The sequence below is a fragment of the Anopheles nili genome, chromosome 2, assembly GCF_943737925.1.
Source record: "Anopheles nili chromosome 2, idAnoNiliSN_F5_01, whole genome shotgun sequence".
In the NCBI taxonomy this organism is placed as follows: Eukaryota; Metazoa; Arthropoda; class Insecta; order Diptera; family Culicidae; genus Anopheles; species Anopheles nili.
This window is the reverse complement of record NC_071291.1, coordinates 20,410,695-20,433,616: the sequence shown is the minus strand read 5'-3', so window position 1 is coordinate 20,433,616 and position 22,922 is coordinate 20,410,695. Positions and strand designations below refer to the sequence as shown.

General features: G+C 49.7%; 1 protein-coding gene across 1 annotated transcript in view; it reads right to left on the bottom strand.

The window, feature by feature from the left end:
• LOC128731619 (uncharacterized) overlaps nt 1–22,922 on the bottom strand; it is a 189,689-nt gene that overhangs the window by 69,997 nt on the left and 96,770 nt on the right. The window contains exons 7-8 of the mRNA XM_053824755.1: nt 4,576–4,816; nt 3,477–3,517 (exon numbers count right to left, since the gene is read on the bottom strand). Coding sequence (XP_053680730.1) covers nt 3,477–3,517; nt 4,576–4,816 — 282 coding nt within the window. The remainder of the gene's footprint in view (nt 1–3,476; nt 3,518–4,575; nt 4,817–22,922) is intronic.

The window sequence follows — 22,922 nt, the reverse complement described above, 5'->3', positions numbered from 1 at the left end:
TTGTTGCTGCAAAGCACGCTAGGCAATTGTCAGAGCGCCGGTATTGGTTCATTATGCCCCCGCTTGGTGCCGCAAAATTTACATTCAATTTTGGGTACCGTTTGCATTCGCTTATCTGCATTTCCCAACTCGTTTGATAACGCTCACATTTGCTCTCGCTTCACCCCTCGATCGTGGGGGTGAGGCTTTTGAAGTGGATGAAAACTTCAAAAGCCACCCGGTTCGGAAAAAAAGCCCGTCCGCGGGGGCTTGCCTAGGCATGAGCAGTATTTGACGAAGGAAATGACAAATTTGTAAACACACACAAAGGTTTTCGCTGCCGTTTCGGTTAACTGACAACCGCGGGGAGTGTTTAAAACAAAAAGCCGTAGGTTACTTTAATTACCTAAACTATCTCGTTTCGTTACCAAGGCAACCCCTGTTTTGCTGCTGGCTGCTGAGACGATCAGTCAGTTGAAAAAACGAGACGCCCCTCTTCCTGGTACGTGGTACTCCATCCAGAATGGGTACATCCCCTAGAGCGCTACACGTGCGCCCGGAACGATATTCGGTATCGATTTTAGCACCCCTTTCGCTTTTCGACCGTGCCCTTACTGCACACTGACCGGGCGCGGGTGCCCGGTGGCGGCAGTTTCTTTTTTGCAAAACGCCCATCATCATCATCGTTAGCATCGTCATTATCATTAGTGTCACTTCTAAGCATGACGGGTCGTGACGAACCGAGCGGTTGCGGTTCCTAGCCGACCGCAGCACGATCTATCGAGGCGCAGTGTTGACCGACAACCGCCAACATCAGTTCATTTTGGGAAAGGACATGGGGGTGGGTGCTCAAGGACAGGGAAAGGATCGCTCAGAAAGCGGTACTAGCTTAGGGTCGTGTATTCGAGGCAAGAACACGCCTCTCTCTCTCTCTCACACTCCAGCGAAAAGAAATGTGCACGACACTTCGCCCGAATCTTGCCACCACTCGGCGCGGTAAGCTCCTTAGCAAGAGAAAGGATACGATGGGGGATGGGGGGAGTGCATTCCATGTGTGGGAGTGGGGGTGTCGGTTGCAGCGTCGGTGCCAAACAGAGGCTCGTTAGCAGCATGGAAAACAGCATCCAGTAGCGAGTCCGCAGTGTAGTGGGTCGACTCCAGGTCACTGGCTCACGGTCCGTAGCCGGGCAAACTATCGCCGAAGGATGGCACCGAGCGGGGCGGCGGCGGCGGTGGCGGGGGTGCGGCCGAGGAGGGCGGCTAATGAGGGGTGGCTGTTGATGGTGTTGTCGTTGTGCAGCGGCAACAGCAGCAGCATCACCAGCAACGGTAGCATGGTTAGGGTGAGCTTCCACAGATTCTGGCTGGCTCCTGGAAGTGTCCTTGCTCCGCTCGACGACGTGACTAGAGAGTGGCGAAAAAAAAAAGAAAACGAGACAACGTGAGAAAGCGAGAAAGAGAGAGACAGGGTAAGAAAATAAAAATAACACGTGTTTCGTAGCATTATTGCGGTGTTCCGGATAGTTGCAGTGGACGTGTGCACGTGTTTTACCGAGAGCTTGGAACGCGAACGGGATTATGGCACGTTTGGAGCTCATTACGTCCTTTCGTAGAAGTTGAGGAATTAAACACTTTCAATAAAGTTCACGTAAGAGGTTTAAAATTACGCAAATGCTGTAAAGCTCTTTGTTTGATTGAGTCAAACAATCGGATGTAAAATAAACAAAACCTACCAGAGCACAGAGTAAGCGAAAGCGTTGTTCGTATATGCATCTGGATTTGAAACGTGGCGCTTTAATGCGCCATTTTTGTTCCTTAAAGACACGCGCACGAGCTGCTACCCCTTTTTGTGAACGCGGTTCGCACAAACCATCACATGAAAGAGGCCGGGCCTAATCAAATTTTCTAATCCCTCCGAGTGGAAAATCTAATTTAGGCTAATCATACTCATTCGAGCTTCGTTCTCGCAAACGGGAAAGGTCGCCATTCCCCGTCTCTCGGCCGTCCGGGGGAAGGATTTGTGATTTTCTCTGTGGCCAATTTGGCTTCCACGAACCCTTTGCTGAAACGCATCCATGAGCCAAATTTCGGTTTGTTTTAATCAATACCCCCGCCGGAACTCACCCTACGCAGAAGAAGGATTGAAAAATTCGTTTAATCTCAGCTCGACTGCAGATGAAAAGAATCAAACAGCGGGTGGGGGCTTGGAAACCCGCCACGGACATTGTGTTCGATTTTTCCACGACTGCGCCACACGGCGCGATCCATCTTTCGATTAATCAATTAAAACCCTTTCAAGTTTCTTGCCAACGCCAGCGCTAGCCCCGCGAAAACGTTCTTATCAGTTCCGCCTCGATGCCGTCCGGCGGAAGGATAGAAAAGGCTGTCTGCTGCTGAGCGGCTTTTCTTTTGCGCGTGATGCGAGGCGTCTTATTTTTGTACCGCTCAGGCTCACCCTTTGTGCTGGGGCCGTCTAGCGAACTGTCCTTCCGAGCGATCGGGAGTGCTTTTTTTTTGTAGGGTTTACGTCGAAGGAATACACAAAGAACAAAAAAATACAAAGCCGAAACAAACACTAGATTACCCACCGCAAAGCCTTTATGTCGCAGCGGGGGCTATCTTTCGGATTGGCTTTGATTTTAAATTTAGAACCCTCAAAGTCCCTTCTCAGTGCCCGGGCTAGGATTGGCAGGAAAAAAAAAAGATACAAAAACGCATAGTGAAGAGCGCGGGCCTCAAGAGAGGCAAAAAAGTGCCACCTGACAGGGGCACGGACCCGGAACGGAACACGCTGGAGCCGAGGAACCCAATTTCCCATCGACCCGGTTGCGATTTCCGGCGAAGCGGGCTTCTTCCGATCGAACGTGTGTGCTCGGTACCGGCGAAGACCAAAAAAAAAATCGCAAAAAAAGGCCCACACATTCGACGAAGCGCCAAATCATCCTAATCAGATTGCCGGAAAAGCGTTATTCGGTTGATTAAGAGGAGTCGCGCGCGCTCGCACCGGTGGTAGAACCGAGCACTCGTTCGTGCGGCCAAATTGGGTGCAGATTCGCTACCGAAGAAGGGTGGGCTCGTCCCTTCTCACACCAAAACAATGGCGCTTCCGACTCGCCCAACGTGCATATCATCGGGTCGGAGAAGGCGCTTCTTCTTTTATTTCGACCCGTCATCGTGATAAGATTGTAACGCAGTCGTTCTATTCTTTTTTTGCTCCTATTCTTTTGTTTTTTTTGCACGCCCTCCCCTGGCAAAGGGTTTGTTGCGCTAGGGATTTCGGTTGGGTGCGCGTGGCCACCCTTCGCTGTCGTCCGGAGAGCCGAGCTCAACCGGAACTAATCTAATCCACTCGAATTGGCCCCAAATGTCCGTTTGATCATCCTTCCGGTCCGGTAGGGCCTTTTTGGGGCACAACGCGGCCACTGGCACCGGCTCGCCGGGGTTTTGCGGGAATGATAAATCAATTTCGCCCTCAAGATTTCCCCGGCACATCTTACCGATCTCGGGGACGGCCCGTCCCGCTCGATGGCGGCCGTTGCTGGAAGTGTGGAAGCCGGAAAAACATCTGTTGATTAGCTTTCGGTTCCAATTTCGTGGTTCCAGCCTGGCGGACCACCGATAGGGTCGCACGAGCGACGAGAAAACGAGTGGCGAGTTAGAGATGGGAGGGATTACGGAGTGTGTGCGTTTTTCGGCGAGCGGAAGAGCGAAAGATCGTAGTCCGAACACAAGGATGGAGGCGCCCGTAATGGCGACGGTGGCCATTAATCAAAGCCACAGATAGTGTGCACGTCGCAGTCCGCTTGCGAGAGCGGTTGATTGAGTTTTCTCAATGTGCTGCTTCACGGTGGTAGCCTTTTTTTTTTCTTCGTTCGGTGGCACGTCATGCGAACTGGCGACCGGAATCGGCGTTATAACGGTTGCCGAAACAGGCGGATGGTGATGGTGATTCCAATTAATATGGGAAATATTCGACAGCCAATTGGCAGCGGCAGATTCGCCGTGTGGTGAAATGTTGGAGCGTGAGTTGGGATTTTTGTTTTTCTTCGTCGCTTGATGTGCGACTCTGGCAGCGAGAATAAATAAACTTCTCTGATCAATTGGCCGGTTGACTACGTTTGATGAGTAGTTTAAAAATCGAATTGTCATTGATTTCATATAAATCCATGATCATTTGTCAAAACTACAAATTGTTGTCCTAAGTGGTTGAAAAAAACCAACCGTTGTTGAACAAATGAAATTAAACATAATTAAAACGAAAGAAGCCGGAAGTTATGTTTCCTTCTGATCTCTCTTTCGACACTTGTTGCCAACAACGAATCGCTAATGCCATCGTGCAAAAAGACTAGAAAGTAGCGTTTAAATCTGTCAAACCAACACGAACGGCTTGTAATGTGTTCAATACTGGAGACGGACGCGTCAAAAGCGTAACGGAGATGATTTCCCCATATCGTCGTCATCGCGGATCACACGTTCCGACCAACATCACATGTCCCTTCCCGGCCCAAGAGAGCTGTGAAACCGACAACGAAAAAAAGGACACCAACCCTCAGCGCGATCGTAAACCTGCCGATCGAAACAGCCACCCAAACTTACCTCTAGCCGGTATGGGATCCCGCTGGGGCACGCCCAGTTCCAGCTCGGTGTGCCGTTCGTACAGCTTGCCGATGGTGGCGGTGCACCGCAGCAGCAGGGCTCCACCCGGACCGGACGCACCACCCAACCCTGGCACCATGCCGGATCCAAAGTGCGAGCTCTGGAGATGCAGCCGCAGCGTCAGCGTGCTCGAGATCAGATTGTCCGTTGTGGTGCGCGTTTCCTCATGCGACGTGTAGACCTGTTGGGGGAAGAGCGAGAGAAAGAGAGAGAGAGAGAGAGAGAAAGAGAATAAGAGCTCGTGAAACAAAAAGGCATAAAAAAGGGTGAATCAATTTTTCACTATCTCGCAACCGGCTCTAAAATCCGTTCCCCGGGGTTTGCATTCGAAAATGAGCCCATCACACACGGTCCCGACACTACTCGGGCCTAATCAAACTTCCCAACCACTCGATCCTTGATCGGCAACGGGTCCATCGAACGCACGTTTTTAGGACACCCCCGAGACGGGAGTCTGCCCCTTTTCCACCCCACTCAGGACCCCTCCGGTGGTGAAATAATGCACGGATTGGATATGAATAATATAGGCGCCGAGCGGAATGGGCCCAAATGACAACAACCGAGATTTATCGATCCCATTCCCGGGGGCTGCCCGCGGCACCAAAAGGTCCTTCGCGGGCATCTTACGAGCCTTCGCACGATCCACCGAAAACGGTCGCCCGCCACCTGGTGGTCGGACACCGAACCGAAAGGGTTGGGCCAAGGTTTGGCGTTTTTCTGTTTCCTTTTTCTTTCTTTTTTTGTTATCCTAGTTCTGCGACTTCTGCTCCGGCTTTATGGGCGAACACCATTTACGGCCGGAAGTCGCCAGAAAAGCTGCTGAAATATTTCTCATCGGCAGAGGATTCGGCGGGCACAATATTGCCGTCGCTTTTCTCCGTCGGCAGGTAGGGTCGTCAGGGGAGGAAAGAGCCGGTCGACGGGGGAAGCGGTGTGGGCGTAGGGCGATATTTATTGCGATTTTATGTTTATCGGCCGTGCTCGATAACGCTAACGCATCGGAATCGACCGAATCACGCCCGGGTGCGCCTGGGTTTCAGCGCCAGGACCGATGTAGCGCCATAAATGTAGCTGCTTTATCGGGCCGGTATCGATGCTGTTGGAGAGTGTGTACCGAGAGTTTCATTGCTGGCTATTTTTATGTCATCACTCTCCACCGGCAGGCTAGATCCGGATCTGGAGCTGGAGCTTAGCCGTTTTCGAGCCGGGGCCCCAGAATCCGTATCACTAAATCATAAACTTGTCGATGGCTTTTGTTGTTACGCTTTTTTTTTCTTTTCTCTCTCTCTCTCTCTCTCTCTCTCTCTCTTTCGTGCTTTTCTTATAACGAACGTTGTTTTGCGAGACCGAACCGAGCGGGGATAAACTCGAGAAAAAAGAGAGCCACCAGAGCGCCATCGGTAAGCTGGAACGATTTTCAAAGATTAAGAAGCAATACCAACCTACTGATGCTGGGTGGGCTGAAAAGGTGGCACTTGCCAACAGGACCCAACGCAGGACACCAACCGAAGGGGGGTCCGGGAGAAGCGTGCGCAAGCAAAACAAACGGTGCCAAGCGATAAAAAGGCAGGAAAAGTAAACATTTATTACGACATGACTTCCGATAAGCAAATAGGGGTTGCTTCTGTGCTCTGGCCGCGTGGGCCCGCTCAGGGATTAGAGCAGGTGGGGGAGGGTTGGCTTTTGAGCCTGGCGAAGAAGGGATAAACCGTTGAGATGAGCCATGAAATGAGCGCCCGGTTGCTTGTACTAACGGTGCTGAACATGAGCACGGAGCATCTGCTTTGTGAGCAGAGCTTTAAGCATTCAAGGTGGGATGGGAATTTAAGCGATGGGAGGCACTTTTCCGAGTGGGTGGTACAACTTAAAATGCTCGCCTTCCACGAAACGTAAGCGGATGGCGAGTAGGGTATTTGTGGGAGGTGCGATGGGCAGCCGGAAAACGCACCCTAGTGAATGAAGCTTGGCCCTGACGAAGCGAACGGTGGAAAAGCGTCGCGGGTTCGGTCCCGTTTGGGGTCACTTCCAAGGTACTCGTTACAATTTAGCGTTGTGCTCTTTGAGGTGGTGTTTTCTCCTCGCGTAATTCATTCCAGCGCACTTCACAAGGAATCAACACTGTAGCAGCCCTTTTTCTAGCAGCACCGAGCTGCAAAGGGCTGAAGTGCTTTCGTCACGAGGGCAAGCACGTGCAAGTGCAACGGAATGGTGCCCGAAATTGATTCTGACCCTTCGGCTGCCTGGAAGCTAGCGTTTGAAGTGCAATTAAGGTAAGCGCTCACGTAATTCAACGCTTCGAAGGCATTTTCCTCACCATTATCACCATGGCAACCACACCCTTGGGATTGACGTTGATGCGCCGGATCGGACGATAAATTAAACGTGACGCTAGCGTGACCCTTTCCGTGAAAGGAAACCCCACGCGCGCATAATTGAAGCGCCAACTTTTCACGTGTGGGCACGCTTTTTTTCTTTGTGTGTGGCTTGTGTTGCCTTTTTGACTCACTGCCAACACCCACCATTCGTTCGTTCGCTCGCCGTTCAGTTTTAGTTTCACCAGCCGGTGCCATGGCAACGCGTCCCCGTGGGTGCCTCGAAAGGCGGTCGAGGTAACAGGATTTTCATTTGCGTCACATCCTTCCGCGTGGCGGTGCGCGAGTGAAAACCATTTTTCACGCCTCGAACATGCGGCGCCCGAAGCCGTCGGGGTGAAAATCATCCACCGGCGTGGTGGTGCCATCGCTTCGGATCGTCGCGTACGTACACATATTGGCGAACTCGGGCAGCCCTGCCTGAGCGGGAACGTAATTTAATGTAGCATCCTTACAGCCTGGCGCGTACCCCCAAAGGCGCGTTCGTCGTGGTTCGTGGTTCTTTTTTTCTTCTTCTTCTTCTTTTGATCACGCTCTCTCTCTTTCTCTCTCTCGCGCCGGTTTGGCGTTGGCTTTGTTCGGTGAGCGCATAAATTGCCCAACCCGCAACCGTTTACCGCAGATTCAATTTACGGTGGACATATTTTGCCGCAATTGCGAGCACCGAACGCGCGCAGGGCTGGCGCGCGATGGATGGCTTACGATGGAGAAAGTTTGACAAAGTTCGTCGAATGCTATCACCGTCGCCGTTCGTCTGCCTTCCCACCGGTTGGGTTCTTCGGGTGATGAGCGGTGGCTAGGGAAGCGAACAGGACACTAGCGGGTCTAGAGGGGTGGGCGGATGGTGAAGCAGGATCACCTGGAGCGCCCTGGGGAACTTCATAAATGTATGTGACCCGTAATTGATATGGAAAGTTTGACTCCATCGTGGGTCCCGCCGTGGTGCTCGGCGTTGCGAGTTCGTTTCATGTGATAAAAGACACGGAGAGTGATTAACCACATGAAGAAAAAAAAGAAGAAAAATTAGACACCTGCTCTTTCGATGTGAAGCGAAAGATACGAAAAAAGTGATGGTTTTGCTCCGTGGAAGTCAACTTTAGTGGCAAATGCTCTGTAGGTTCAGAGATGAGGTCCCTTGAGTGCGTTTGCTGGAAGTATTCCGTAGATTGTTTCCGTTTTTGTTTCTTTTCATACTTTTCCCATTTTTACTATTTATGCGAGGCCGCACAAACAAAATTGCTCGTATATAAAATAGAATCATGCTTTCAAGGTGCTAGTGATGTTTTACGTACACTCCCATCACCAGAGAGAAGAAAATCAAACGAGCAGCCGATGTTGAGGAACTATCGCTTAATAAGGTTTTTTTTGCATGAAACGCGATGATGATTCACAATCATAAGGAAATTTTTGCTACAATTAGAGAGCAATGTTGGAGCTATTTGAGAACCATACAAGCCACGCAAATTAATAGTGACTAGAAATACACATTACTTTCCCCAAGTATGATGGTTGATATTTTCCGCGCAAATAAATGCGACTCATGCACGCTCGACATGAGCTAATACCCAATCGATCTACCGATGCGTTTTCCGGTTTCATTGCTGCGGTGGTCGTCACGAAATGGCACATTCCCACTATTGCCCGTTTGATTTAGGCTTACGTGTTCCATTTTCACGATGCCGTCGTCTAGTTGCGTGGGCGATCGCGAGCATTGCACCGCCAGCATATCTCATTACGCGCTCATCACTCCATCGAAGCGTTCCGGAAGCGCACCAATTAACTCAAACTCAAAGGTGGCATTAGTTCCACCCGGGCGGGCCCTTTGGAGGGCGTCTTACCGAGTTGCAGCTGTTGCCGAACCGTGTCCGTCTCCGGCGACAAATGTCTCATTTATTTCCACTGCCCGTTCGCTGGCCCCAGAGAAAAGAAAACCCAGCTTCATCCTGGTGCGCTGGGTTTACATCGTTCCTTCTCTCTCTCTCTCTCTAACACCCAGACGCATCATTTGGCATGGTCGAAGGCGTTGAGCAAATCAAGTGCGAAGCATAATTCGAGCGGCAACATCGAAAGCTGCAAATTAGCGCCCCATCCCCGATAGCCGATCGATCGCGCTTCCGCACGTGGCGGTGGCACGATTTTCACGTCAATTTTCCCACGATGCCTACGCTGGCTTCCGTTTTTGCACCCCCCCCCCCCCCCCCCCCAATCCACCCCAATCAAACCATGGGCTGGGGCCGTTGGTCAGAGCGCACAAGGCGCTTACGGTGGTGGGTGGCGCAGAAAACCACTCAGCCGATATAGACTCGAAATGGCGCGTAATTGGCTCAATATTAAAATTTACTCAATGGAATGCAAATTTGTCTCGAAATCTCGCACGCTCGGCGACGCTCTCTTCCAAAAGCTTCCTCTGGCGTGGTCAGGCCCTAGGGCACACGCTGCTGGACGTGGCTGGTGAAGGGCCCCAGGCCACCGGGCGCCCTTCGGCATTATTCACGCCGCACTCAACCCGCAAACTCCTCTGGCGGTCGGCTTTCGGGGCGTGAACGGACGAATGAACAGGAGAATAAGGGAAAAAAAAGAAACCCAAGCCAGGAGGAACCTAGATAAAGCGCCTACGCGCGCGGGGTTGGGATGAAAACACTCGCTTCATTATTCTTGCTCCATTTTTGTTTGTTTTCTTTCTTGTTTTTTTGCTGCCGCCGCCTCCCATTCCACCCACTCCACCCGTCGATTTCCCACGCTGCGACAGTCACCAGTTCACCCGCGGGCCGAGGGCTTTTCCACTTGGCAGCAGAAGTGCGCGAAGGTGGCCGGACGCTTTATTCGGAGAATAAATGATTATTGTTGTTGTCGTGCCGGTGTACCGAAACAATGGCAGGCGCCGCGATTTATGCGCCTGAGTGCCGGCATTGCGCGGAAAGCAGCCACAATGGGCCACGGCATTTCGATCGCGTCCCGACGGAGACTGAGACTTCAAAGCCGGGATAATGGTGGACGGCCCATGGTGCGACGGTGTGGCGAAATCGGCACGGTCCTTGAGCACTCGAAACGGTTGACTTTTCATTTTTGTGCGTTTTTTTTTTTTGCCTTTCGCTTCTCCATCCGGTGGAGAGGTCAAAATACGAAACCGTGTCGTGACGGGAGGGTAATTTTTTTCGTTCGTTTTGCGCCCCTCCGTTTTGTTTTCCCTAATGCTTTCCCGTGCCCATTGTTATCGGGTTCCCGGGAGGGCTTTTTTTTGCCTTCTTTTTTTTCAGAGGATCCCGACCCGGCAGCTTCCCGGGACCATTTCGTGCCACCAGCGAACGCGCCATAATTAGACAGCAGCGTTGGACTTGATTTAGTAATAAATGGAGGCGCATGGTGTTTCATCGTCGAGCGATCGTGACCGTCCCACAGCCGAGAATGGCAGCAAAGTGAAAAGGAGTCTCGGCAAAAAAAACAACAAAAAAACACATCGACACAACCTTTGCTCGAAACAGCTCTTGAAGTAATCTCGAAAACAAATCTGCCCCTCGACCGACAACAATGCGACGGGAGATCGGTGCCTGGCGAGAGACAGCGAGAAGGGAATACAAAAAAGCAAAGATTAACCTCGCGTTCTTTATGGCGACAACAAATTGAGAGTGAAGTGGTGTCATTTTATGGGACAATGATTGCGTTTATATTGGAATTAACGAGTGGCGGAGTCAATTGGGTTGCGCAGTGCGAGTGTAAGTGATTGTTCCACTTCATAAACGAGCCCGAGCAGAGTGCGTTTCAAGCCTTAGTTGTTATTTGATTCGAAACAGAACATGATAAGCTTCATAACGAGGAGCAGTCATAATGCATTTTCGAATACCTCACTAAGCTATTGTGGATTAGAACGGATAATGTATATTCAACAAAAATTCACTCATTGTGGTTTTTGAATGAAATGAGTGTTAAATTTCACGACTAACTCTTAATTACTGTTTTTTTTACGGTAAACAATTAATTTTAAGCATGAACCTGCAAGCACTCCATCGTGCAGACTATATTTTCAACGAATTGTATAGCAACAAAAAATGATTCGAATGTTTCTCTAGTTCCGAGAAAATAGCGCTTCTTTGGAACTCCCATAACAAAGCTAGCTCGATTGAAGGACATTCTGATACAAACGATCAGATTTTCCTGCTACATAACAACTGCTAGGAGGAGATGTTTAGTGGTTTAGAAATTGTTCCATGCGATGCATTCATCACGTCTCCTGCCTGCAACTGTAGCGTGCAATTCTGGAAAGCGCTAGTATCGCTCAAATGGTATGCAATCGAGCCCTTCGCCCGGTATGCCCGGAGTGCAAGCGAACCGTACAATGTATGCACGCCGTAACCGTCTATTATCTCGCAGCTGCCAATCCCAACGCAGCATCGAATGCATCGGAACATGCTGAGCTGAATAGCAACGGTTAAGCGTAGGAAACTGCAACACCCAGAAATGAGAGAGAGAGAGAGAGAGTGAGAGAGATGCAAAAACGGGAAGGATGCATGTCAGCTTGCGTCAAGACCAACAGGTACGGGTTCGAGTGACAACTCGGCTGCACGAAACCCGGCCCTCGTTCCGCCTCGTTCGCACCGGAATGTGCCGGAAAAACATCCCATTAGAACGAGCTCACATCCCTTGTTTGCGTGAACAAAGCGTCCCACTCTGGGTAATGCATTTGCATCGTTTTGTTTCAGCAGCAAGCAGCCGCTTTCTGGCGAGCTTTTGAAAGCGGACGGTGCGGCTATGGAGATCCCGACCACGGCGCGAGTGCTGCAACAAGTGCTAGCAGCATTGTCACCATTGTAAGTGTGTGCGATGTGCGGGTGGAAAGTGCATTAGATGGCAGGACGATGGTTTGTGGCGCCGTTGAAAGCCTCCCAGCCATTGTTGCGGTGCCACGTGTGTTAATCGACGCCTTGCTGTGCCGCACTGGCGAGAAAGCTGTAGCGAGTGGTGGGTCCTTTGTCGACTCCACTCTCAAGATAACAAAAGGCCAAAGAGTGCATGCTCGATCGCCGATTCGTGGGAGTCGTCTTGTAAGGACCACTCGGCCGAGCCGTTGGAAGTTGCTCGACACCACCAAAACCAGCCCAGTGCTCGACGATGTACGGGATGCGAAAAACGGGGTGCATCGAGCAGAAACTTTGCTCATTTGCGTCCGCCAGTAAAGTTGTCGTAGCCGTGAAGATGGTCCGCGGATGGTCGTGAGGGCAGAAAAAGTTGATTGGTTCTTGACAAAATACGCCCGGATAGCTCTTGTGCTTTTTTTTTCTTCAACGCACCGGAAGCCGGAAGATGCGGTCACGGCTCTTCCAGCGAAGAAGGTCGTGAGAAAGAAGTGCCTTTTCCGGTCAGCATGCTTGCCTTTACAACGCATTAAAAGACAAAACTCGGCACACAAACAACTCGACCGTGCTGGGTGGTGACGCTTGACGAATGTTGCTGCTTCCCGGGTTTTGGTAGGAAACGGAAAACAAAGCTCCACGAAAGGACAAAAAAAAACATCCTTCCGCATCTGCATGTTCCGGTTCCGGTTAAAGGAGCCAAGTTTGTCCCACCGCCCGAACAGAGCGTGACCGCGTGAAGCATTTGAAAGCGCATCGCGTGCATTTTTATGCACCCGTTCGTTGGTTTATTTTCTTCCCGAGCAACATCCGGCGAACAGCGTGCGAGTTTCTTGTACTGCCATTGTCGAGCAGCGCGGCAGCGAGAAAAGTTAGCATATTTTAGCGTCACTTTTTTCGCTTTTACTACAACTGCCAAAGACGACGGCGACGGGTCGTTTTGGGGCGGAATTTATGGCGAAACCGAGCTAGAAAAGCACTGCAAGCACAGCCCATCGTCGGGAGAATCGGCAACCGTACGAAAGGGCGGTTTTAGGGTGGTGACCGCCCTAGGAAAAGTAAGTGCTTTCGGTGCGAGAATGATTGTTTTTAAAGTGCTCGTGTACAACACGACCCTGGGACGGGTCGATTGGGTCGCCCAAGTGGCGAACAGCCACCACCGGACGTGGAGAGCTGTGTAGGGCACGTTTTATGACAAATGGACCCCGTCGCTGTGGGGACAAAACGCGTTTTCCGCCGTCGCGCCAGATCGAACATCGGACGATGACGTAACGCTTGGGTGGAGACATGAAGCGGTTCAAGCTCCCTTAGAAGCCACGCTCACAACCGAATGTGAAAGTAAACTTGACCAAGTGGCGGGCGAAGATTGGACCGGATTGAAATGTTGTGGCTTTGGGGCGCGAGACCTTTGGTGCCGGAAACACCCTCACATCAGCCGTGCCCGGTGATTTATGGTACATTTCATGCTGGCAACCAACGTAACGGACAGCTTTCAACAGCTTCCCACGCGCACCGTGGCGTTCACGCCAGTTCCGTAAACTGTCCCAAATGACTGGGCGACTGGACTACGCTGACTGACTGACTGTTTGGCTGATGGATGGATGAATTTTGCGAGCAACTGTACACCAAGTTGTTTGTTGGTAAAGTTTTCCGGAAAAACAAATTTTCATTCGCATCATCCTGCGTAACGTGGCGGTTTTACATTCCAACGGCGAGCGACGCCAACCCACGATCACACTTTTGTGCAGCTGGCTGTAATGAAGCAGCTGCGGCCGCCGTGGACAGCGTTTCGCCAACGGAAAGTTGGTTTTAATTTCAAGCTCATCGGCTGAAATGTGCCTTTATTTGGCTTTCGGTGAAAAACTAAACTGCCAATCAAACCTGTGAAGCTTAGGGTGCGCGGAATAGAATTCGCAAAATTCCATAAATATGACTCGTATGTTGCGCAGTTAAAATTGCTCGTTTTCATGGAAACTTTTCCCCACGATGTTCGCAACCAGAGGTTAGTTAAATTATGATGAGAAAGTGGTCACGAGTGGCAAACTACAATATCAGCCCACTCGGTGATATTTTCCTCATCTGCAATGCTCCCAAACATGCATAATTGATGTCTGCTTAAGCGGAGCTAAGAGCGTTGGTCGTCGCTCGTATTATAAATAGAGCACCTCGGAGCTTTAACCGAGATCGCACAAACCGTGGCTGATAAAGCACCATCTACACTAATCCTACCCATTCTGGGGCCCACTTATGGAACCGAAGTGGGAGTCTTTGCGCAATTTGTCAACATTTATCTACGTACATTTATCGGCGTGTGCGTACGATGACAGCATAAAAATTAGTCAAATATGAGATTTCCATCAGGGCGATCGGAAAGCGCTCTGCCACGTCCGCACTCTGCCACTGCGCAGGACGTGCCACGTCCAACACGCCAGCGTGGCTTTGTCAAGCCTAATTGACATGGTGACGGTGCTACGGCAGGCGTAAAGGCAGACAGGCTACAACGGCAAAGGGAGAAAGAAAAGCTTCCTCCCGTGATTCGGCCTGTGGCAGGGCAAGGTGACGTAAGAGTAGTGGAATAAAACCATGAAAAAACACCCTCACACACGGGCACGCGAAGACACGTGTCTCGATGGTCCTGTCAGGGTTGGCAAATTGAATCTGTCACACACGACAGGCAACTTGTTAATCGCCCGGAGATCAAACCTTGCTGCTGGAAAGAACGGGGCAGTGGGAAAAATGCCGAAGTACAAAAGAAAAACGGAAGGAAACAGTTCCAGGGATTGGGCAGGGGTCAAATGGAGCCGTCACGGTGAGTTGTTTCGTAAAAACTTAGGCCCAGTTTTTCGGCGAAAGTCGCTCCGTTTTTACATCAGCGTACGCCCAACGTGTTAATTTTACGAGTTAAACTTGGATGAAATTTGGTTGCCTGGTAGTTTCACAAAACCAATAGAGTGAGCAAAAATAAAGCACTTACTGCTCGCAGTTTTACTAAACAAGCTAACTCTGGAAGTGTCACATGCCTTGACGATATTCTGACAAGTGAACGACAGCACACGCTGCTTGGCCCGATGAAAGGGTTTACGCTGATTTTTCACAGAAACAAATTGCATCGATAGGTCACGGGCGAATCAGCAAATTCAAAAATACAACAGCATTTCGTCAAACTTGCCAAAGAAAATCTGTTGCCGTGGCACTTTCTGTGATGGTTTAATTTTCAATTATGTTCCTTCGGAGAGAGGAAAAATCCCGCGTATCCATGCCAACGACGATTTTCCACGAACAAAGTTAGCCTGCACGAAAAGAGCATCGTCGCACCCGGAAATGACGCAGCAAGCGAACCGCAACGGAAGAAATAAAAACCGCATGGGTGGAAAACCCTTTCCGGGCTTTCGTTAGCCGGTGAAAGCCAGCGCCTAAGGCGAGCGGGAATACTTTTATAATTGCTAATTTAAAGTACTACATAAAGCCTTCCGAAACCGCCGAGTCGAGTTAATGGGCGACCGGCGACCGGAGCTGGCAGACAATTTCTCTTTTTCTCTGCATTTCGGCTTCCGGTCTCTCGAGGACAGCTTTCTTCCTCATTTCGGTCGGTTACGGTAGCTACCAGGAAGCGCTCGGCTACATCCACTTCCGGTTATAACTGTCTTTTAACACCACGGTTGTACTCAACGCAGGAGCAGGGGGGGCCTTAAGTTGCCGATCCGTATGATTCATTCGAGTTTGATACGGACGCGTGACGCGGGTGTAAGCCGCGGCAATTCGGCTAAAGCGCAGACCCTTGTCCTGGCAGCGTGCAGACTTACGACTTTGTGTTACTATGCTAAGGCAATTTCCTACCATTTCGCTTTGTCCGAATCCGGCAACGTTACCACGCACACCCACACGGCCGTGGAACGAGGAAAGCGAACTGGATCTGCACAATGTAGTAATTGGATCATTGTCGAGTCCTTGTTCCTTCCGCACAGGAAACCAAATTCACTTCTTTCGCTCAGCACAGCTTTGCGCTGGCGCTACCTGTAAGCTGTCCAAGCGTTTGTGTGTTTGTGTGAGGATATTTGAGGTTGGTAGCATAATTGGGTTGCAAGCCACCGTCCGCCCAACAGAACCCGGAAAGCTTCGAGAGCCATGAAACCGGTTAAATGTAATAAACCCTACAATATGCAGCACTCGCATCGTTTATCCTTCGACTCGTCCGCTCTCGACAGGGGAGATCACGGTTGAGGTTTCCGTTAACATTAGCACGGTATTTCGATCTCACAGTACCTATGTGGGGAGTGAAATCGTATTTCGTGCACTGAGCACAAGGCTTTCATTGCTTCCAAGGGGGGTGATGAAACGTACAACGATGGTTCTCACATGAAGCGAGGTATGTATTCTGGTAAAGCAAGCTTTCCAAATATCACAAGACAACAATGAAAGTACGCGTGGTGGTATGTTGGTTGTGTCGATATGAAGTTATTCCATTAGGCACAACGAGAACAATTGCTGCAATACATAATAGACAAAAGGCAATTTTCCATTACAGCACGAGCAAAGAGGTAGGAGATAAACGTTAAATGCAGTTTCATTTTACCGAACGAAGATAACAATCACTAGTGCCAACAAACGCCCAGACAGAGGGAAGTTTCTTAAGCTTTATGAAAAGTTTCCTTTCACCGTAATGATTCTGAGATTTTGTATTGTATCCGATGTCCGATGTGCATTTTCGATGTCTCATGGTACTGTTTGAAAGCATACGTGTAAAAAAATGTCGAATTAAATAAATAACCACTGTTTTTTTTTAAATTGTGTAACCCATCACGATGCTGCAACGGATTATTTTAAATCATTACTGTAAGAGCACACTTCTTGAACCATAATCTTTCGCCATAATGCTCTGAACTCGTCGGTATAGTAATGCGAGAGCATTTTCCCACCACGGAGAACCACTGACTTTCCAGGGTACACTGAAATGGATGTGCTATAAAATTTATTTATGATATGCCAGGAGTACCACTACTTATGCCGATCTTCCACCTTCAATTGTAAAAGACAGAGCTTGCCAAGCAAAGCAAAGGGCAGTCAGCACAGACTGGAGAGAACCTCCAGACCAGAGAGAGGTTCATTCGTCACGCTGGGCACAGGAAACGGAAAGCGAATAAATTCCGTCTTCGCCATTAAACCCGAGCCAGTTGCTGAGACAGTGTGCTTTCCATTGGAGCCCGTGCGGTGGTTTGGCGGCTACCGGAAGTGTGCAACGATTATGGGAACGTTCCAGAACGCGAAAGGTGTCTTAAGGATCGACTCGATGAAAGTGGCATTTATTTTACTGCCCGTGCTCCTGTGCAATGATCCTTCCTTTAGGAGGATCCTCCTTGTCAAATTACACCAGAAGAGAATGTGATTTAATAAAATACCTTTGAATAAATCATTGCTTCGGCGTTCGTACTGTTCATTTGCGCAGCTTATGCTGCGTAATTGGGCTGCAAAGCGACGAAAAACAGCAGTGTGATTGGTTGGGGTTTGAAAAGTTGCATCAGCCCCACTCACTGTTGTATAGTTTGGGTTTGCAGATGGTTTTGTTTTGCTTTAAAAAAAGCAGCAAAGAAACATAATGTGTAACATTCAAACAAACAATTTCTCTACACTCTTCACCGCATGTTGAGCGCGTGTTTATGCAACGATTCACAGCCCAACGGCAGCATCCGGCAGGAAGTGGCATTCAAAAGCGGCCCAAGTTTGCCCGACCGGCTTGTTCCTTCCTTAGCGTGCACGGCACAGGCTGGCGAAAACGGAAGGCTTAGCGGGCAAGATTTTGGAGCGGAATCCACTTCCGATAAGTGAACTTTTTACCCACGGGCACATTTGTCACGGGGTTTTCTCGCCAAACCCCCACCCTAGGCTGGCCGACGTGCACCAAACCGATCCCGGCGCCGAGTGACAACCGGGGAAAAAGTTTGTTTGGTAAGCAAAAGTTTTCCGCTTCCAATCCGGAAGTCGAGCGAACAACATCCGATCGTTCATCTTGTACCCACTCGGCGGAGGGATGCTTTTGGTGAGCACAAAAGAAAGGAGATTGTGCAAGTGGGAAGAAGGCGAAAGAGGGGAATGTACAAATAAACAAAACGAAGCACTACCACAAATGTGAGCGAACATCTGTCAAACAAGTTGGCCACTTGCTCCATGGTGATGATGGGAGGTTTTGGGGCGTTTTTTTTGTTGTGTTTGGTGGGCTGTTTTTTCATCTCGCCGTTTCAGGTGCCTCTGAAAGCATGGAAATTCGAGCAGACTCCTAGGGCCACAAAAACAACCAGCTTGAGTCGATCGTTACAAGCACACACAAACACACACACACACACACGTCAACGTGACATAAAACGAGCAAAGGCTAATGATTAATCGTAGGCTATCGCTCAGCCCGGGAAAGCTCGCACCGAGATAATCCACGGTAAATAATGAACTTCCGTTGCCGGGGGCGCGTCGTTCTCGGTTCTCGCAGGGCTTAGTCGACCGCGCGGTCGGTAAGCAACCCGCTGACCAAACTAGCACTGAACGCTCCTGTCTAAGATGGGGCCTCACGCAAGGCTCGAAAAATGATGAGAAAATCGAACCGCACCAGAGCGCACCCACGCAAGCAAAAACGGTCTGCCGGATGGCCACATCGCAGATGTGTCGAACGCAAACGGAACGACATCCGAACCCAATCCGGCGAAAGAGAGAGGCGGTTTGGCGAGTTTTCTTTCCTTTTTTTTTGGTGCGGTCGCAGCCGAATTTCCCTAGGACCAAAAGTTGGGCCATTTGTTACAAGCGCCAAGCGCCCTGTTCGGGCATAAGCGGTATGATGATGGATACCACCGCCTACTAGACGCCCTCACCGAGAGCCTGACCCGATTGGATGGGTTAAGTTTTTCCGCCCGCGAACTTATTTCCGGGTGAACTTTTGTCCCTACGGCACCTGCGTAACCGAACAGCAGGCAGGGGGAGGTGGTTGGAAGAGCGAAAGGAAGGGAGGCCATTTTTCACATTTTGTCATTCGGATGCTCGACTGTCAAGCAGCCCGCGAGTTTAGTGTCTTCTGCTTGACGCGTACCGCGTGCAAATGGGCACCATTTTGATAAATGCATCTTGTGAAAGGTGCGAAAGTTTTATTGGCAAGATTTTCGGCTTCCACCTCGTTTCGTTTTCCCGTTGAAGGGATCATTTGCGGGGGTTTTAAGTTCAAGCCACTTTTGAGCATTGTATTCTGAAAATACGGCTTGCTATCGCTTGTTGGGAAACGCTTGTTTTCCGAACATAAAGGGAAGCAACTGGCGAAGCCTGCGTTTATAATGACAGGTTCGTTGACAGTACAAACCCCATTGCTTTATTTTTTCTCTGTTTTGAGAGATTTATTTGGGACAAAAATGGTTGAAACCGACTTATACACGATGTTGCTTTGCTTGTAAAAAAAAATCATGCAAATTCATGCACAATTTAATCGTCAAGCTCGATACTCGATGATTTGATGTGGCGTCAGAGATTTCAGTTCCGGCGCGTGGCAAACCCACACGTGGTGCTTAAATCGACACTGTTTTACATGCTCCTTCTTGCCGTCACGAGATGACACGCCATTGTACGCACCTTCGAAGGCCACGCCGTACGATAGTTAGTAGACGCGGCCTTCCCAACGGTGTGTTTATTCAACTGCTTCAATAAAATCGCACCCCATCCGTGGCTCCGTTTGCGCACTTGCACACCGCCATTGCATCAGGTTCGGGGAAATTAGCCCCATAAAAAGACAGCTGAAGCAGAGGGCAGGAACACGAAAAACCGAAAAACCGAAAATATCCAACCGTTTCGATACCACGAGCGCGCCGCCCCACGCGCAGGGGTTGTAAAACCAATAGCCAGCGTTAAACCGAAGCCGTTCACAATGCACATAAGGTTTTAAGCGTTTCGTTTAACATTTCCAACTCTCATGCTCGTTTTTCCCCATTCCCAGTCTCGTTCGCAGTGAAGCACTCCTTGCAAGTGAGGGGAAGGGTCGTAAAATTTTAAAAGTGCTCCATAAAATCGTCGTTTATGCGGCCCCGCACCACATTAGAGACTCGCGGCCCGCCGGGCGGTTGGATCACGATCCGCGAGCGAGCTGTGAAGTTTTTTAGTGTCAAAATATGGTTCCACATTTTCCCCACCAAGCGAACACCCGGAGCCGAGTCCTCGCACAGTTTGTGCGTAACAAGTGACTCGTAAAGCTTGTCGCCTACCAGCACCAAAACTGGGGTGGGTTTTCCCGCCCAGGCGCGAGAAGCGCACCAACGGAGAGACCGAACGGTGAAACGTTATCAACGTAATGACTTCACATTTTTCAGCCCGTTTTATCCTACTTGCTCCGGCAGAGCAAACATCGCACCTTTTGCGGTCGTCACTCCGCGGGCGCTTTTCTCCGGTAGATTAGCGGAAAATCGGCGCACGAAGCCAGCGCCAGCCGGTCTCCGATGAAGACGAATCTGCACCGCGTACACCGCGGGTGTCCCTGTTCGCGAGGATCTCCCGTCGCCAGGATGCCCCGCGGCTGGGTATTTTCGCACATAAATAATATTTAATTGGCGTAATTAAAGCGAAACCGGGTAAACGGAGCCACGAAACAGGCAACTTCGCTTTCTTTTCATTTGCACGCCGGAAGGCACGGGACCTTGCACCGTTCGAGCTGCCGGAATCGGCCTCAAAGGCGCTCGGAGGGCTCCCTGCAGTGGTGCTGTTCATTAGCTGGGTTCAGTTGGCAAGACGCACACAAACCGTTTCGAGTCGTGCCCATTTTTAACGATCCATCAGAGAGCAAGCTGTGCGAAATGAATCGCAGATAAATGCCACTCGTGACGACGACCGTCCCGCGGGGACCGGAACCTGGGGGCATAAATCTTCCCAAGCATAAAGGGCCGGTTTGAGGGATCGTTTCTTAATTCCTGGGCCCATTATTTAAAGGTCATCGAGAGGGGCTTGGTTGATGGATGTCGAAGGAGTTTCGAAGAGTGATGACGGTCGTGAGAAAAGCACATGCCAAGTAAAATTCCTAGAAAGACTTAAGCCATTTATTACCCGACGATGAAGATGAGATATGAAGAAATTATGCAAAATCTCCAAATCCATCGAGGAAAAATAAAACCACAGAAAATTGTTGAACTTGTTCTCCTGCACGTTATCTTAGAGAATAGGGTTACAACGGAGAATTGTTCAATAATTGATTCCTACAACTCGCCTGAATTTGAACAGGCAATTCACATGAATCATAAACGTTACAGCGTGTTTTAAGAGCATAAAAAATACATCCTGAACTCACTATTTATATGCAATGTGGGTCGTGCCCTCATGGCAGAGAACTGTCTAATTGCTGGATTCGGCATTTCTTTATGATGCATAGTTTCTCAAAAATAACTTTTTATTTCGCTCTATATTTGATGTGCAATGGATTACCAGCATATATTTAATGAGAACACTAATACGCCGTGTTTAGCTAGACAATATACGATAAAAAAACCCACACAGAACCAAATCGCTTAGTTCTCACAGTTAAACGCACGGACACGATTTGATGGTTTATTTTTCATTCAATTGAGTAAACATTACTCCTAGCTTAGATGATATTTTTCTCGCTCCATGTTCGTAGAAAACTGGCTCACTTAGAATGCTCTTCACCAACGCATGCACATCCCTGGATGCTAAAAAATGCTTTTCCACGCACAATAAAGCGAAGGCCGCTCCTTGCACATAATCATCCATCCCAGTCAGCCAAATCATCGTGCCATCAAATTATAAAGCCCCTCAAAGGCTGCCCAGGCATTGGCACGATTGCTGGATTGTTTGGAGAATGATTTAATTAACCATCGAACGAACACCGAAATCGCTCATGCGAAACAAAAGCTTGCTGGGGCACTGGGCCTGGCAGTGTTGGGTTGGTTGCGGGAAGCGGCTTATCGAGAATCCAAATCATCCTGTGCCTGTGCCACCTGGGTGTCCCTTGTGCAGCCGTGATAAAGCGAGCGATAAATGTTTCCGTCTCGCCACTTCAATCGGATGCAGCGCGCTGCTCGCGTGGAATGTTTTCGCAAATCGCAAGCTTATTCAAAAACCTCCACCCCGTGCTCCCAAAGGCCCTGGGCGGTGGAGAATTCGCCGGAGGGAATTCGTGGGGTGCGCCCCGTTGGACATTTTCCGAATTCCTCCCAGTCGCGCTAATTGAGTGATGAAAGTTGGCTTCGTGACCGTTCGGGTGTTCCGAGGCAAACCGAAGCAGGAATCCTCCATCCCAAGGGCAGAGGGATTGTTTAATGGATTAATTAATTCCCGAACCAGCTATTATTTCCCTCAGGACAAGATAAAGGCACTGACGGTAAGAGGTGGTGAAAATCTCGGAAGGAAATCTCGACGAAATATCCCCCGCCTGGCTTCACCGTCCTCGGGTGGATCCTGAAACCAGTACCCAGCCTGCCAGCTAGTGCGGCTCAATGGTGTGCACTGAAGGATGAAACGATGACGTGGTTTCCAAGGGTTTTGAGCAGCCAACAAGGGCGTCGGGAATGAAGCCCGTGGGGTTCCGTGCCGGGTGGCGATGGGCGATAATGGAGCTTTTCAATCGCACGGAGGTAAACACGGCGTTTTCCACGGACCGTCAACCTTTGCGGTAGTGAATACAAACGAGCGATTAATGGTTGCTGACGCGCTGTTGGGCTATTTCACAGCCTTTTCCAGCTGGTGCGGTCTAATTCCAGTCAGCAAACTTCAGTGCTAATGAATAAACTGTGAAAACATGCTATCACGGTCTCAACGCAATATGGTTGATATAAAACAACGGCTTCATTTGATCTAACGGATGGAGTTCATGTAACAAACGTAAAGGAAAGGAAAAAATATACCTCAACCGACAACCATTTTTAAGTGCACCGTTGGATCATACATCGGCACCATATCATATAAATTAAACAAAAATATGACTCCACATTCCCGTGATATCGAAACCGGAAAGGATATGGTGCGTTTTAAGTGCCTTACCGATCGCTTGCTGTAAGTGGATTACACCCAATAAATGGAAACGCCGTTTGAAGTGCCATTA